The sequence below is a fragment of the Balaenoptera musculus genome, chromosome 7, assembly GCF_009873245.2.
Source record: "Balaenoptera musculus isolate JJ_BM4_2016_0621 chromosome 7, mBalMus1.pri.v3, whole genome shotgun sequence".
NCBI lineage: Eukaryota > Metazoa > Chordata > Mammalia > Artiodactyla > Balaenopteridae > Balaenoptera > Balaenoptera musculus.
Genome location: NC_045791.1, coordinates 65835695 through 65850527, shown reverse-complemented (window position 1 = coordinate 65850527; position 14833 = coordinate 65835695). Strand labels below are relative to the sequence as shown.

The 14833-nt window shown below is 36.0% G+C and overlaps 1 protein-coding gene across 2 annotated transcripts in view; it reads right to left on the bottom strand.

The window, feature by feature from the left end:
• Positions 1–5835: 5835 nt before the first annotated feature.
• ITGAV (integrin subunit alpha V) overlaps positions 5836–14833 on the bottom strand; it is an 87784-nt gene continuing 78786 nt past the window's right edge. For both annotated transcript variants that reach the window (XM_036858216.1, XM_036858214.1), the window contains exons 27-30: positions 10861–10974; positions 10652–10759; positions 9921–10043; positions 5836–9666 (exon numbers count right to left, since the gene is read on the bottom strand). In XM_036858216.1, the coding sequence (XP_036714111.1) occupies positions 9571–9666; positions 9921–10043; positions 10652–10759; positions 10861–10974 (441 nt within the window). In that variant the 3' untranslated portion in view covers positions 5836–9570. The remainder of the gene's footprint in view (positions 9667–9920; positions 10044–10651; positions 10760–10860; positions 10975–14833) is intronic.

Genomic DNA, 14833 nt, shown 5'->3' with positions numbered 1-14833 from the left:
TCTCAACTGTATAGTGGGAGAAATAACAGAGCCTAAAGGAGATAACAAAATAAGATAACATAAATACTTAGAGCTTCTTGCTATAGGAACTGTTCAGTAAATGTCAGCCATTACTTCTTTTGTTAATGTTATGTAGTATTGTTCTGTTTCATTTGTATATTTTTATAATGTATATAAAATTTTATTTTATATGTAATCAATTCTTATTTTTCTTGTTATATTTTATATAGTCACTGCAAACACTCAATTAGCAAATACTGAACCATTGTTCCTAGAGGAACAGAGTTAGTTAGATTTAATAACATATTAAATATATTAGATATATATTTACGTGAGGGGTAAGAAAGTTTACCTTTTTGGAAATATGATTTGCAAGTTTTAGTAATTGACTGTTTCCTTAAATTATGACTCTTCCTCCAACACTGCTGCCTTCATTTGATAGTGAGCCATTTAATTTGAGTTTGAAAACCAAAGGACTAACTGTTAAAGAGGGTTGAACAAAGTTCAAATTTGTATTTCTTTGACTAAGAATCATTTATCCAGGTAGGGTTATCCATACAGATAGGGACAGTTTGGGATTATTAACCAAAGTGGGTCATATGGTTCAAATAGTCACTAAACTCTGGGTTTAGAGGTCCTTCTCAGGTACAGGCATGTAAATCATTAAGATTCTCTGGGGTCAGCATGCATGGATTACCTGCTGTGCAATTTTTCTCCATAGCATTTCAGGTACTTTCCACCCTCACCCCCAACAAGTTTGCTCCAAATATGGTGGCTCGGTAGAAAAGAGTTCATTAGGCACTCCAGCTAGGATGGCCCAGTGTGTAGTGGGAAGTGATGGAGGCAGCTCAACCTAGATTAAAAGGCTCAAGCCAGAGTTTACTCCAAGACCAGATCTAGATCTTCAAAAGCTTGGATTGTTTTAGGGACAAGACTGTTGAGGGCCTGTCTATGTGCCAAGCCCTCTGACCCCACTCTTGTGTGTCTTGACCTTAACTATCTAAATTCATGAAATAGATATGAATCTTTAAAAAATAGAACCCAGGAAGCCAGGACTTTATGATTTGGGAAATTTTCAACATATCCAGATTGCAGAAGATGCTAAAATTAAGAGATTTAGAGATTTACTTTAAAGAGAGTTTGCTCTAGAAAGAACACAGAGACTGTACAAACATTTGCTAATATCTCAGAAATTTTTCTTTGAAGAGATTAAGTGTGTGACTCATAGATTCTCCTCACACAACCCAACAGAAGCCAAAAATAGAGATGAGATTATTTAGGAAAGCTCTGTGGAGTAGCCTCTAGTCTAATGGAGTGAAATATCCTTGACATACACAGGCGATCCGTAAGGTTCCTGTGAATTTTATATCAGCAGAAACACTGCCAGCTTGGTCTAAAGGGATAGTGTACAAAGTGAAAAAGCGTACTGAACCCACACAGTCTTATCAGTAGGAAGAAGATGATAACAATACCCAGCTGTAAACATTTGCCACATTTCATGGGGGAAAAACGATGACTCAGAAGGTGAAGCCATGAGCCACAGAGTATGAGAACCACATAGTTTGAAACCACAGAAATTCATAGCCTTTGAAACCAAATGTAGATTGCTCAGCTGGATTTTGGAATTGCTTGGGACCAGTGACTTCTTTTATTTTCCTTCTATTTCTTCCCTTTTTTTAACCAGAATGTCTATAATTGTTATCATATGCTTGTCTTACTGTGATATGTTGGGAGCAGAAAACTTGTTTCTTTAGTCTCACATGTTCACATATAGAGACAAATTGTACCCCTGGATGGATCATACCCAAGCCTTGCCCATAATTTAGATGATGAGATTTGGGACATTCGAGCTGCTGAGATTAAGAAGGCGTTTTGGACTTTGAGTGGATGTTGCAGTGGTTTGACTTTGGGGGACTTTAGGAATGGGTTGAATGTATTTTGCGTGTGAGACTGATGTGAATCTTTGAGGGCCAGACCATGGACTGTGGTAGACATAATAAGACATAATAATGCCCTCCAAAAGATGTCCATGATCTAATGCCGGATTCTGTGAATATGTTACCTATCACGGCAAAAAGACTGCAATAACTTAAAACTAATTCACTATCCAAGGCATGAGGTCACTACCCTCACACAATGACCAAGTCTGTGTGGATCTAGGAAAGGATATGGAGTAGATAATGTTAAGAACTGTATTTGGAGAATTAGAGGTGAAAAGAGGGGACTATTTCTGTACAGTGTGTAAACCAGATTCTCAGCTCTGTCATTAAATCACTCCTATACTGCCGCTGTTTTAGGGTTCCCTTGAGAGGCTAGGGCTGTTCAGTGGGAATATGGTAAAATTAGTTTCTGTTCCGTCATCTCTAAGTATTACTTGGAAATCACTGAATACCTGTGGAGTGATTGAGAAAAGAACCTTCAGGTTCAATTTTTGCTAGTAATTTAGTACCACATGATAGTGAAGTGCTTCGCTCTGGTTTAGTAGTAAAGGTTCAAGTCAGAAAGTCAAAACTGGTATTACTAAGAAGTAGGAAATTTGCTTATTCTTTAATAAACTCTTCCCTTTCATTTCCTCACTAAGGTGTACTGAAAAATTCAAAATCATTCACTTGTCTGCCAATCAGGTGGTGATATTTCTGAATTTTAAAGGGGTTTATGTCACTTATAATCCCAAAAAAGAACTTTAACTGTACTGTTGAAAGATGAGAAAATTTATAAGTCACCAGAACTTTCTTGCTTTCTATGGTAAACTTACCATGACCCTATCCAAAATCAAGAATCACTTCTATTACTCAAGTGGAGAGCGTAATTCTCCAAATTAAATACTGCTACATTTGTACATTACTTAGTGCTTTTTTGTGAATAACTTTGTAATGAGTAATTAATATTCTGACTACAAGATTGACTAAAAAGTAATCCCTAAAGATTCCATTTCAACACTCTAATATCTCAGAAATGATGTAGAAGAACTTTGAGAATTACTTTGAAAAATATTAGGTTAACAACATGAAGGTAAGTTACTGTGTGAAGTTCAAAATCTAAGTCCTCCTTCTATTAAAACAACACCAATTTATGTATTTGCTATGCTTCAGGAAGTGAGGTTGACAAGGAAAGTGAACCTGAGTGTAAAAGGGAATCTAACTATATAATTCTCCAGGCAATTCAGGACAGTTTAGAAAATGAGTAAAAATATTCCGGTTGACCCTTGAACACAGGGGTTAGGGGCTACGACCTTCTGCGAAAATCAAGTATAGTTTATAGTCAGTGCTCTGTATCTGTGGTTCCTCCATATCCAAAGTTCCACATTTGGGGATTCAACCAACCAAGGATCAGGCAGTACAACAGTATTTACTTTTTTAAAAAAATTATTTATTTATTTATTTTTGGCTGTGTTGGGTCTTCGTTTCTGTGAGGGCTTTCTCTAGTTACAGCAAGTGGGGGCCACTCTTCATCGCGGTGCGCGGGCCTCTCACTATCGTGGCCTCTCTTGTTGCAGAGCACAGGCCCCAGACGTGCAGGCTCAGTAATTGTGGCTCACGGGCCTAGTTGCTCCGCGGCATGTGGGATCTTCCCAGACCAGGGCTCGAACCCGTGTCCCCTGCATTGGCAGGCAGATTCTCAACCATTGCGCCACCAGGGAAGCCCAACAGTATTTACTATTGAAACAATCCACGTATAGGTGGAACCAATGCAGTTCAAATCCTGTTGCTCAAGAGCCAACTGTAATTGGAAAAGCATTGGTGGTACATCAATTGATATTCAGGCATCCCAACCTATCCCCTAGATAATAACAAATCTATTTTATAAACTGTGACTAGTAGTTCAGGCAGTGTTGCACAGCAGAATGCATAACGTACTAGGTGTTTGAATATGCAAGCTTTAGTCCCAATCCTGCCGGTAACTGCTTTAGACAAGTAATGAACCCCCTGGGCATGGTTAACAATACCAAGGGAGTGAGGTAAACTCCTTCCAACGTGTGCTTTTTAGCAATTTGACCATGACCTGCATAGATGGTGTTATCTGCAATTGTCCTGTTTAGGGTTTGTTGAACTTCCAGAATTGCAGGTTGCTCTTTTTCATGAAATTTGGAAACTTTTTGGCTTCGAATATTTTGTCTGTCCCATTTTTCTCTCTCCTCTCTAAGACTCCTTTTGCACCTAGATTTGTCCCACAGATCACTGAGGCTGTTTTTTTTTTTTTTTTTTTTTTTGCCATCTGTGCTTCAGTTTGGATAAGTCCTATTGATCTATCTCTAAGTTCATTGATCCTTTCTTCTGTCCTACCCAATCTACTTGTAATCCCCCTCCAATGAATTTCTGACTTCAGATATATTTTTTCAGTCTAAAGATTTCCACTTGAGTCTCTTTTGTTACTTTCCAAACCTCTCTTGAAATGCCTGTCTTTTCATCCATAATTTTCATGTGTTCCTATAGACTCTTTAACATATTTATCATAGTTATTTAAAGTCATACCTGTTAAATTGTTTGTGGGTCTGTTTCTATTGACTATTTCTTCTCAAAGCCAAGCATCACATTTTCCTTTCTTCCCATTTACACACACACGACCTTATGAATGATACACTGCAGTCTTTTGGTTGTGTTATCTTCCTCTGAAAGTAACTGCCTTTATGAGCAGACAATTAAATTTCAGGTGGATCACCTTAAACTTGTGGAAACTTGGTTTCATGCATTGTTAGGGTGGGACGCTGGTTTTACCCTTCATCCTAGGGTGAATCAATCAATCTTGGGATGTAGTATTTATTCCCAAGGAATAGATCCTCTGGGGTTTCAATGGAAAGACTGGGGTGTTTCCAAGGCCCTGTCACTGGGTAAGACTTGAACTACAGTCTCTTGTTTCTCCTGCATTGGTCAGTAGCTGGAATAACTGCTCAGTTCTTTCAAACTTCCATCTGCTGTTTTCCTTTTGGGCCCTCACTAGAGCAGAGTCAGGGTCAGCCAAGACTTTGAGGGGAAAATATTCCCCTTTCCCACAATGTGGCTTCTCCCTTCCCCCATCCCTCAATTTCTAGCCATGATGGCAGTCCCATCTTTTCTGCTTGCATTCCATCCACACAACAGAGAGTAAACTCAGGGAAAAGTGTGGTTCCCTTCCTTGAGACCAATTCCCTCCAGTTTCTGCTGCTTTTAGTATCTGCAGTGTCTTTAAAAGTTTCTTTTTTTGCTTCCTATTCCTCATTTCATTGTTATCTGATACAAGCTACTTTGCCATTATTGAAATTGGAAGCCCCTTCAAAACTTTAAATGTCTATAATTCTATGATTTGTAATTGGTGTATTTTAACATTAGTTTCCTTTTGCTCTGTTTGTGACACCTTTTTTCAAATAACTAACACTCTTAAGAATGTGGGTTTTTTTTTAAATTCATGTGTTTTTTTTTTTAAGCAGATATTCATTTTAAATTATTTATTTATTTATTTATTTTTGGCTGTGTTGGGTCTTCGTTTCTGTGCGAGGGCTTTCTCCAGTTGCAGCAAGTGGGGCCCACTCTTCATCGCGGTGCGCGGGCCTCTCACTATCGTGGCCTCTCTTGTTGCGGAGCACAGGCTCCAGATGCGCAGGCTCAGCAGTTGTGGCTCACGGGCCCAGCCGCTCCGCGGCATGTGGGATCCTCCCAGACCAGGGCTCAAACCCGCGTCCCCCGCATTGGCAGGCGGACCCCCAACCACTGCGCCACCAGGGAAGCCCCAAGAATGTGGGCTTTTAAAGAGGTGTGTCACCTCTTTGAGGTCATCCTTTTAGTGCACTACTGCTAGCTCATGTGATTAAAAAACAAAACAAAACAACATAATAGAAGGAAAATATAAAGTCCTTGCACATAAGTGGCACCATATGCTCAAGTTTATTGAACAGACACAAGTTACACACTGGAGACTAATAAGCAGAACACTGTACCAGTTTTCACTAACTCAGATCAAGTTAGTAAATGACAAATTTTAGAAGACACTCATTTTATGTCTCACCCAATGTGGGTGATCACAAGAGAGCTAAATAAAGAAAATTATTTTCTATGTTACTTAGGTAGGAAATTAATTGATATACACAGCTTCCAAGTTACTTTAAGATATTGCAAAGTGTTTCAAAACTAGCAGGGAATAGTTCATGTCCAGCCTGAAATAAAGTGTAAAATGGACCTTTTAGGGGTAAATAACTTCATTCGTGTATCCATCTCAAAATCATTCCTTCCTGCTAACAAAAAATACTAATAAATCTCCATTTAGATTAGGTTTACTAAATTAATAATGACTTTGAAATATCTAGGTTTGGTTACATTGTTATATTGCACTTGAGAAGAATGACAAGAAAAATCAAAGATTCAGTACCTCTCCCAAGAAATTCATTATATATCAGAAATTACAATGAAATACAAGCATATATGCATTCTACATGTCCATAGGTTCATCGTTCAAACTAGCCTACCAACAGGTTAAAAGAAATACTCTCCAAAACACTTGAGTATTAAGTCATTTCATTCACCATTTTGGATCCTATATTCGATTTTCAAATTTTATATTTTTTTCTTATTAATCAAACTATCACATATACAAGCTATCCAAGAGCACTAACACAGCGACACTGAGATAAGCAACAGTCAAACACAAGGATTCCACGAATGACTTATTCTTTGCCAAGCTCAACACTACATTCTCTAACACAGGAACATCAGTCAACTTACAATTGTTTGCCTTATAAAAAACCAGCGGATCTATTTATTATATACTATACTTTTGCCACATACATCTCTCTTAGGGTCATGATTCACTATGAAAAATCTTTCACATCCTCTTAAGGAAGCCAGTATCGTCTCTAATACTTGAATTTTCTCTTTATATAAAGTATCAGTGAGAATTGACTATGACTAAGTAGTTTCATAACAGGTAGAATCGTGGCACTAATATTTTGATTAATTGTTTTACAATTCAGTATTAAGAACTTGATCAGAATTACAATAATCACCAATTACAAGAAAAAGGTAAAGGGAAGAAAAGGAAAGCGCCTCCCTCACACAAATGGTTCTCAAAATATCAAGTCTGAAATAAATGCCTATTTAAGAAATCAACAACAGCATCAATATTTCTTACCAATATCAAATGTTTTAAATATTCTCAACCCCAACCATGTGTGTTTTCTTAAACTGAATCAGATTATAAGAATTTTACACTCAAAATGGCTTTCAATTCTCAATAAATCACAAACACAGCAGTGATTATTTTTTGACATTTTAACCAAAACATTCACATGCTACTTTAGGGTAAAAAGAAACTCACCATTTCCCAAATATTCTCCTCAAAAACTAGGTTTTTAAATTATACTCCTACCATATTTTTGTACAGATATAAATCTTCATTTTTCTTAAAGAAAATACTATTGCTTTAAACTACATTCCATAAGAGCAATTTAAAGCATCATGTTAATTTCCATGACAACACCCTTCAATCTGCTCCAGTCTAATGCTCTCCCAACTGAGCTATTTTGGCTCCTCCTTCAATCTCCGGTAAAAGATTATACCTTGAGATAAGAGGCCATAAAAGGAATAGATTGTGCAAAAGCAAACAGTAACATTTTTTTAAAAGAGTGACTTTCTATCCAACAGATATTTTCAGGAATGACTGCTATTAGGTGGGAAAACAGGTAAGGTGAACATTGTTCTAGACCAACTCAGTGACTGTCTGGTGGCAGGCCCTAGGATAAAAATATTTTTTTCTTAAAAAACTTTAAATTTATTGGTAATAAAAATACTTACTGCATATGACTAAGATCTTTTGAGCTACTAATAAAATCTATATTACAACACCTATTAATTTTGAAAATCACTAAAGCTAAATATAGGGTCTTGTCAATGTTCTAACTTGTATAACTCACCTACACATGCCTCTATTTTATGAATATATTCTAGCTTAGGCACTTGTTAGGGAGTTATAACACAAGACGTGGCAAGATAAATTTCAATTATTTTTAAAACATAGAAAAATATTCAGTTATTTAAGGGACATATTTATCATTGCCTAATGAAGACAGTAGTTAAAAAGCTATCAAACTCTCAATTTCTAATGCACAACATGATGTAATTGCACAAAAATAGGTATAATTAATAGTTATCCCCAGGCCTGGAGGAACTGTGAATAATTCACATAGTCCTCTAGAAGATTCATCACCCTACGGACTTACAAAACTACAACTTGCCACCTGTGCAGCTTTTATTTAAAAATCCTAGAAAAGTAATTTATATTAATAAACCTAAGAAAGTTTAAAAAGGTTTCCAATAACTCGAATTGCTTATAAAATAACCTCTAAGAAATCATTTTGATAGCTGGTTTCACATGTTAGACTGGTTTATAGACTGGTTTTACATGTTACACCTGGCTTCAACTGAGGTAATATCCATCTGAGCAGCACCACACTATTGCTAGAAGTAAACCAGTGAGCTACTTTAAGAATTTCAATTCCAAGCATTTCTTGCAGGGTTGGGAGGTTGAGTGCAGGTTCCTCTAAGTTGTAAAGATTCCTCGCTGATCTTGACACATTCTCAGTAACAGTTTTGGAAACATAAGGAAAAATACATATATAGGAGGAAAATAAATTAATCCCAACTAAAAACTCTTGCTTTAATCTAAGAACAAACTATTAATAAGCAACTCTGTCAAAGAACTACAAACATAGTCTTTTAATTTAAATGCTTCTTTTTTTTTTTTTTGGATTGTATTGTATATAGCCAGACTAATGCAATGGAATAAACGTACTTTGGAAATGATTTCCAACTCCATATGGCTTCAAGCATCATGATGTTTAGCAGAAATTAAATGACTACACAAAAGAGGCATTTTTGATTATAAAACTAATTTTTAGTATAAGTTGACTTAAAGGATTTGAAATAGAACTTAAACTTATACAAAATAAAATGTAAGCAAATGGACTGTGGATAAAAATATAAATAAAAATTTAATAGCATGTACTCAATTTTCAGATTAAAACAAAAAACTGTACCTCTGCTATTACAGGAAAGAGTTTTGATGGGATCACGCTTTCTTCTTTTTTTAAAGTTCTACTATATAGGTAATATTAAAATCCAAGTTTATGCAGTTATAAAGTTAGCTTGAAAACTCAACTGTAGTGTAATGTGTATTAACAGTAAGTATCTCTACAAAAGATGTGGATCCTAAGGTCCAAATGTGGATTGCTTTAAAACAACAAAAACAACAACAAACAAAATCCAACATACAAAATCAGAAACAATAATTGTAGGAGGTACTATTTTAGATAAAGTGGTAACTCAGGCACTACCTGTCTTACGTACATTGAAGAAGATCTATCACTTGAAATGTTATTATTTAAATACCTAAAAATACAAGTCAGTGGATGTGTATTAAATGTATGTCTGAACTTAATTATAATGAAAAGGTTGACAAATATTGCTCTCACTTTGTGGTTAATACCAATGGGTACCATCAGCAGTACAGTCTTGGAACTTTATTCCTCATGAAGGAAATTTTAAAATCTATAATGAAGTTGGTACTTCTAATGGGACAGGATGTAGCACAACTTAAAAATCACAGTTAAGTTTCTGAGTTTCCTTCACCATTTTCATGAGGTTGAAGCTGTTCCCTTTCTTGTTCTTCTTGAGGTGGCCGGACACGTTTAAAGAAGCCCATCTGCCAGGTGAAAAAAAAACTCACATTACTGCCACATCAATGAAGAATACTTAAAGTATTCTGAGTGACCATATTATGACCAAGAAAATTTAAATGGCACTTAGTTGAATTTTTCTTCCTTCAAATGATAAGGAGTGCTCATCATGCATCATCATTAAAGGTCCCTTTCTTCTTTCCCTCCCTTCTTTTGCTCCCTCCCTTCTCCTTTTCTTCTGCTTCCCCTCCCTCCCTCTCTTCCTAAGTCCATCACTTACCCTGTACATTACAAATACCAAAACAGCCAGTAACAACAATCCTGCGAGAACTGCTAAAATGATCACCCACACAGGTACAGGCATGGGTGCTGGCTGAATGCCCCAGGTGACATTAGTGGTAACCTGTTGGGGGAAAAAGTACTTGAGTTTTAAAAATAGTTCACTGAATCATTCAACAAATATCTGAATGTCTACTATATTTTATGTCAATGTTACATTATTTTCTTTTCTAGTACATGATAATTTATGATTACACATTTGGTATCAATAGCATACACACACACACACACACACATGAAACTCTCAACAGGTTAACCTCTGACTGACTCTGAAATGATTTTTAAATAATCCAACCCAGTTTATGATGTGTTGGTCCCATTTTAATCCTCAAATTAAAGATTTATAAAATGCCCTCACTTACTGCAGTTAATTTCCAAATTTCTAACTCTGTGGGGAGAAATTCCCCAAATTTTCCCTCATGAAATTTAGTGATGCTAAGTATCTTACAAAGGACAAGATGCTAAAGTAAAAGGTCTACCTTTAACAATTCTGGGATGGGGGGAGGAAAATAGTAATATTAAACTAGTTTATACTAGGTTATAATCCATTCAAATAACTCAAGTTACTTTAAATTATCAAAATAATTAACTGCCATTATTTAAAATAAAATTAAAATATCTATGGTATTGAACTGAGTGCATTTATTCCATTTCTCCAAATCAATGACTTACCAATGTGGAGTTGAAGATGTCCTCAATTGGAAGGTTCTTATAAGGAAACTCTATGACATTAAATGAAGCAGACGACTTCAGAGAATATGAATGATTCTGGTTTTCCTTCTATATTGGAATAACAATAAAATGATTTTCTATATGTCAGGCCTTTTTTATTTCTTCGAAAAAATGGATAAGTTTGCTGAATGCTGCATCTGCCCACTTACATTCATAAAGGTCTCAGTCCACAGTAGAGACTTTACATACAGGATTGCACTCTTTCCTCTGTCTAGTCGCCCCACCTGGCAGACAATCTTCAAGCATTCAGCAATTCCACAACCCTGCCAAAAAATTACTTACTTAAAAGAAAAGATCATTCTATCATCTCTTCAATATATGAAAAGTAGACAATTGACTTGTTTTATGTGAAGGCTAAAGAGATGATCTAGATTCTTTTGCCTTAACAGCAGTAACGTTTAAAATGAGTAGGCTAATAGTTGAATCTATGAATGCTTCTTGTTATGAAGGGGTTGGTTTTAATGTGATTTGTTACGGAAGGATAAGTGCTATAATATTAAAATATTTATTGTTATATCTAGAACTCAACATTCTTTAGGCAAACCCAGAGCATGGTGATTTTATTTAGTAAGACATGAAAATCAGATCACAATATGCCTGTGGAAAAGAAAAAGAAACAGAGTGAATCTTTAATAGCTATTCGACGTCAGACCTGTAGAAATCAAGTGCCATGAGTGTTTTTATCAGTAACTTGAAGGCAGACAGTCAAAAGTAATAAATATTCACCACCTTCTACGTGCTGGTCAAACTGCATTAGACATGTCATATGCATATACCTCACAACAGTGTTATCCAGTAAGTGACACCTCCAGTTGATGAATAGGAATAGAAGCAAACTCCCTTGACCTGATAAAGGGCACCTATGAAAAGCCCACAGCTAACGTCATACTTACTGGTGAAAGAATGGATGCTTTTCCCCTAAGATCAAGAACTGGACAACAGTGCCCACTCATGACACTTCTATTCTACATTGTTCAGAAGGTTCTAGCCAATGCAATTAAGCAAGAAAAAAATTAAATAAATGGTATCCAGATTGGAAAGAAAGAAGTAAAGCTATCTCTATTCAAAGATGATAGAATCTTACTTACAGAAAACTTTAAAGAATCCACAATAAAACTATTAAAGCTAATAAACAAGTACAGAAAAGGTATAGAATACAAGATCAGTATACTAATATGAATTGTTTTTCTATACACTAGCAATGAAAAATATGAAAATGAAATTTTAAAAAACAATTCTATTTTAAATAGCATTTAACAAGAATAAAATACGTAACTAAGGAAGTGCATGACTTGTGCACAGAAAACTACAAAATATTTTTGAAAGAAATTAAAGAAGACCTAAATAAACAGAAGACAGCTCATGTTCAAGGACTGAAAGACTTAATATTAAGATGACAATATTACCAAAGTGATAGACAGATCCAATAAAATTGCTATCAGAATTCCACACACACAAAAAAATTCCAACTACCATTTTTGTAGAAATGGACAAGCTATCCTAAAATTCATATGGAATTGCCAGGAACCCCAACTAGTCAAAACAATCTTGAAAAAGATGAAAACACTGCAGGGCTCACACTCCCCAATTTCAAAATTTACTGCAGAAGGACAATGATCAAAAAAATTAGGATGTATGTATAGATCAATGGAATAGAATTGAGAGTCCAGAAATAAACCCATACATTCACAGTCAATTCATTTTCAACAAGGGAGCCAAGACCATTTAAAGGGAAGAGACAGGTCTTTCCAATAAATGATGCAGGGAGAGCTAGAAAACCACATGCAAAAGAATGAATCTGGGCCTCTACCTCACACCGTATACAAAAATTAACTCTATATGGATCAGAGATATAAAAGTAAGAGCTAAAAGTATAAAACTTAGAAAACTAGGGACTTCCCTGTGGTCCAGTAGTTAAGACTCTGCGCTCCCAACGCAGGGGGCCTGGGGTTTGATCTCTGGTCAGGGAACTAGAGCCCGCATGCCAAAACTAAAGATCCTGCATGCCACAACTAAAGATCCCACATGGCACAACTAAAAGATCCTGCATGCAGCAATGAAGATCCCGCACGTGGCAACAAAGATCCCACGTGCACAACTAAGACCCGGCCTAGCCAAATAAATAAATAAATATTTTAAAAAGTAAAAATATTTTAAAAAGTAAAAAGTAAAAAAATATTTTAAAAAGTAAAAATATTTTAAAAAGTAAAAATAAATATTTTAAAAAGTAAAAAAAGTAAAAAATTTTTAAAAAGTAAAAATCTCCAGGACTTTGGGTTAGGCAATGGTTTTTAAAATATGACAGTAAAAATCTAAGCAACACAAGAAGAGATAGACTTGAGAAAAGAAATTTGGACTTCTTTAAATTTAAAACCTTTTTTCCATCAACAAATACTATCAAGAAAGTAAAAAAGACAACTTACAGAATGAGAGAAAATATATGCAGTAACAGCTCTGATAAGGGTAGTGTCCAGAATATATAAAGAACTCCTCATGACTCAACAACAAAAGGCAAACGACCCAATTTAAATATGGGCAAAAGGTTTGAATAGAGATTTTTCGAAAGAAGATATACAAATGAAAAGATGCTCAGCATCATTAGTCATTAGGGAAATCCAAATAAAACTACAATGAGATGCTACTTCACTCCAATGAGGATGACTACAAAAAAAAATTTTTTTTTAAAGGCAATAGCCTTTAAAAAAAGGCTTGTGACCTGTTGGGCTTGAAGGCTTTGCAGGCTCTGGTTTTCTCTCTGAGTTAGACAGGAAGACACTGGAGTGACATGACCTGACCTACTTTTAAAAGGATCGTTATGGCTTCTATGTGGCAAATAGACTGTCGTGGTGACAGGGCCAGAAATATGGAGTCCAACTGGAGGTTTGGCAATAGTTCAAGTGAGAGAGGAAGGTGGTCTAGGTTAGGTTGTGGCAGTGGTAGAGACGGCAAGAAGGGGCCACATTCTGGCTATTTTGAAAGTAGATAATGACAGAATTTGCTGATATGTAGGATTATGAAGTTTGAGAGAAAGAGGCGAGCCAAGCACCATGCCCAAATTTGGGACAGAGAACAGAGTTGATATTTACTAAAATGCGGACCACCACAGAAAGATCAGAGTTGAGAAAACTCAAGGATATGTTCTTAGAATTAAGTTTAAGATTCCTATTAAATATTTAAGAGGAGTTCCAGTAGGTAGTTGGATAATGGAGTCTGGAGTTCAATGCAGAGGATCGGGTCGGAAATATTAATCAAAGTCATCTACATAGAAATGGTACTTACCAGCCATATGAATGATTAAGATCGTCTCATATGGCACTGTCAGATAGAACCTTCTACAATGACAGAAATCATCAATGTGGAGATACCTGCGCTTCCCGAAGTGGTAGCCACTAGCCACATGTGGCTACTGAACACTTGAAATGTGGCTGGTGTCTACAACACTGGACTGCACAGATCTAATGAATGACCATAGGCGGAGCAGACAAGAACTCTGAGATCTGAGCCCTGGAATACTCTCTAGAGCTTAAAGGTCTGGAAATGGAGATTAAGACAAAGTCGCCAGTTGTGGTAGGTGGACAACCAAGAGAGTAGTGCCCGAGAAGTGAGAGAGGAGTGTTTCACAGAGGAGGAAGTGATTAATTGTGCCAAAAAGTCACTGTGCAGTTGAACTGAATGAAAACTAAGAAGAACCATGGAATCTGGAGATGTGAAAGTAACTGGTGATCACTAATGAACATAAACACTATACCAGGTTCTCTGTTAGTTGATGGTTTGCAGATCTGTTAAATTTTAAAAACTTAAGTGACAAACCTCTTTATAACATTATAGTCATTAGACAGGCTGACTCAATAAAAGTTGATCAGAATGCTAATTATTCTTATATTTCTGTTGAGCCCTTCTGTTTTTTTCTGCAATATTGAACATAAGCTTCAAAGATTAGGGTGAGACCGAGAAAGAGGTCAGTTAAAGGAGTGCAGTCAGAGACATAAGTTAGAACATAAAATATTTTTATTAGTAAGCTACAAAGACAGATCATTTGAAGAAAATGTGGCATTAATTCAATTAGGAACAAGGAAAGTAAGAGGAGTGAATGGTATAAAAATATACGGAGTTCTTTCCAGC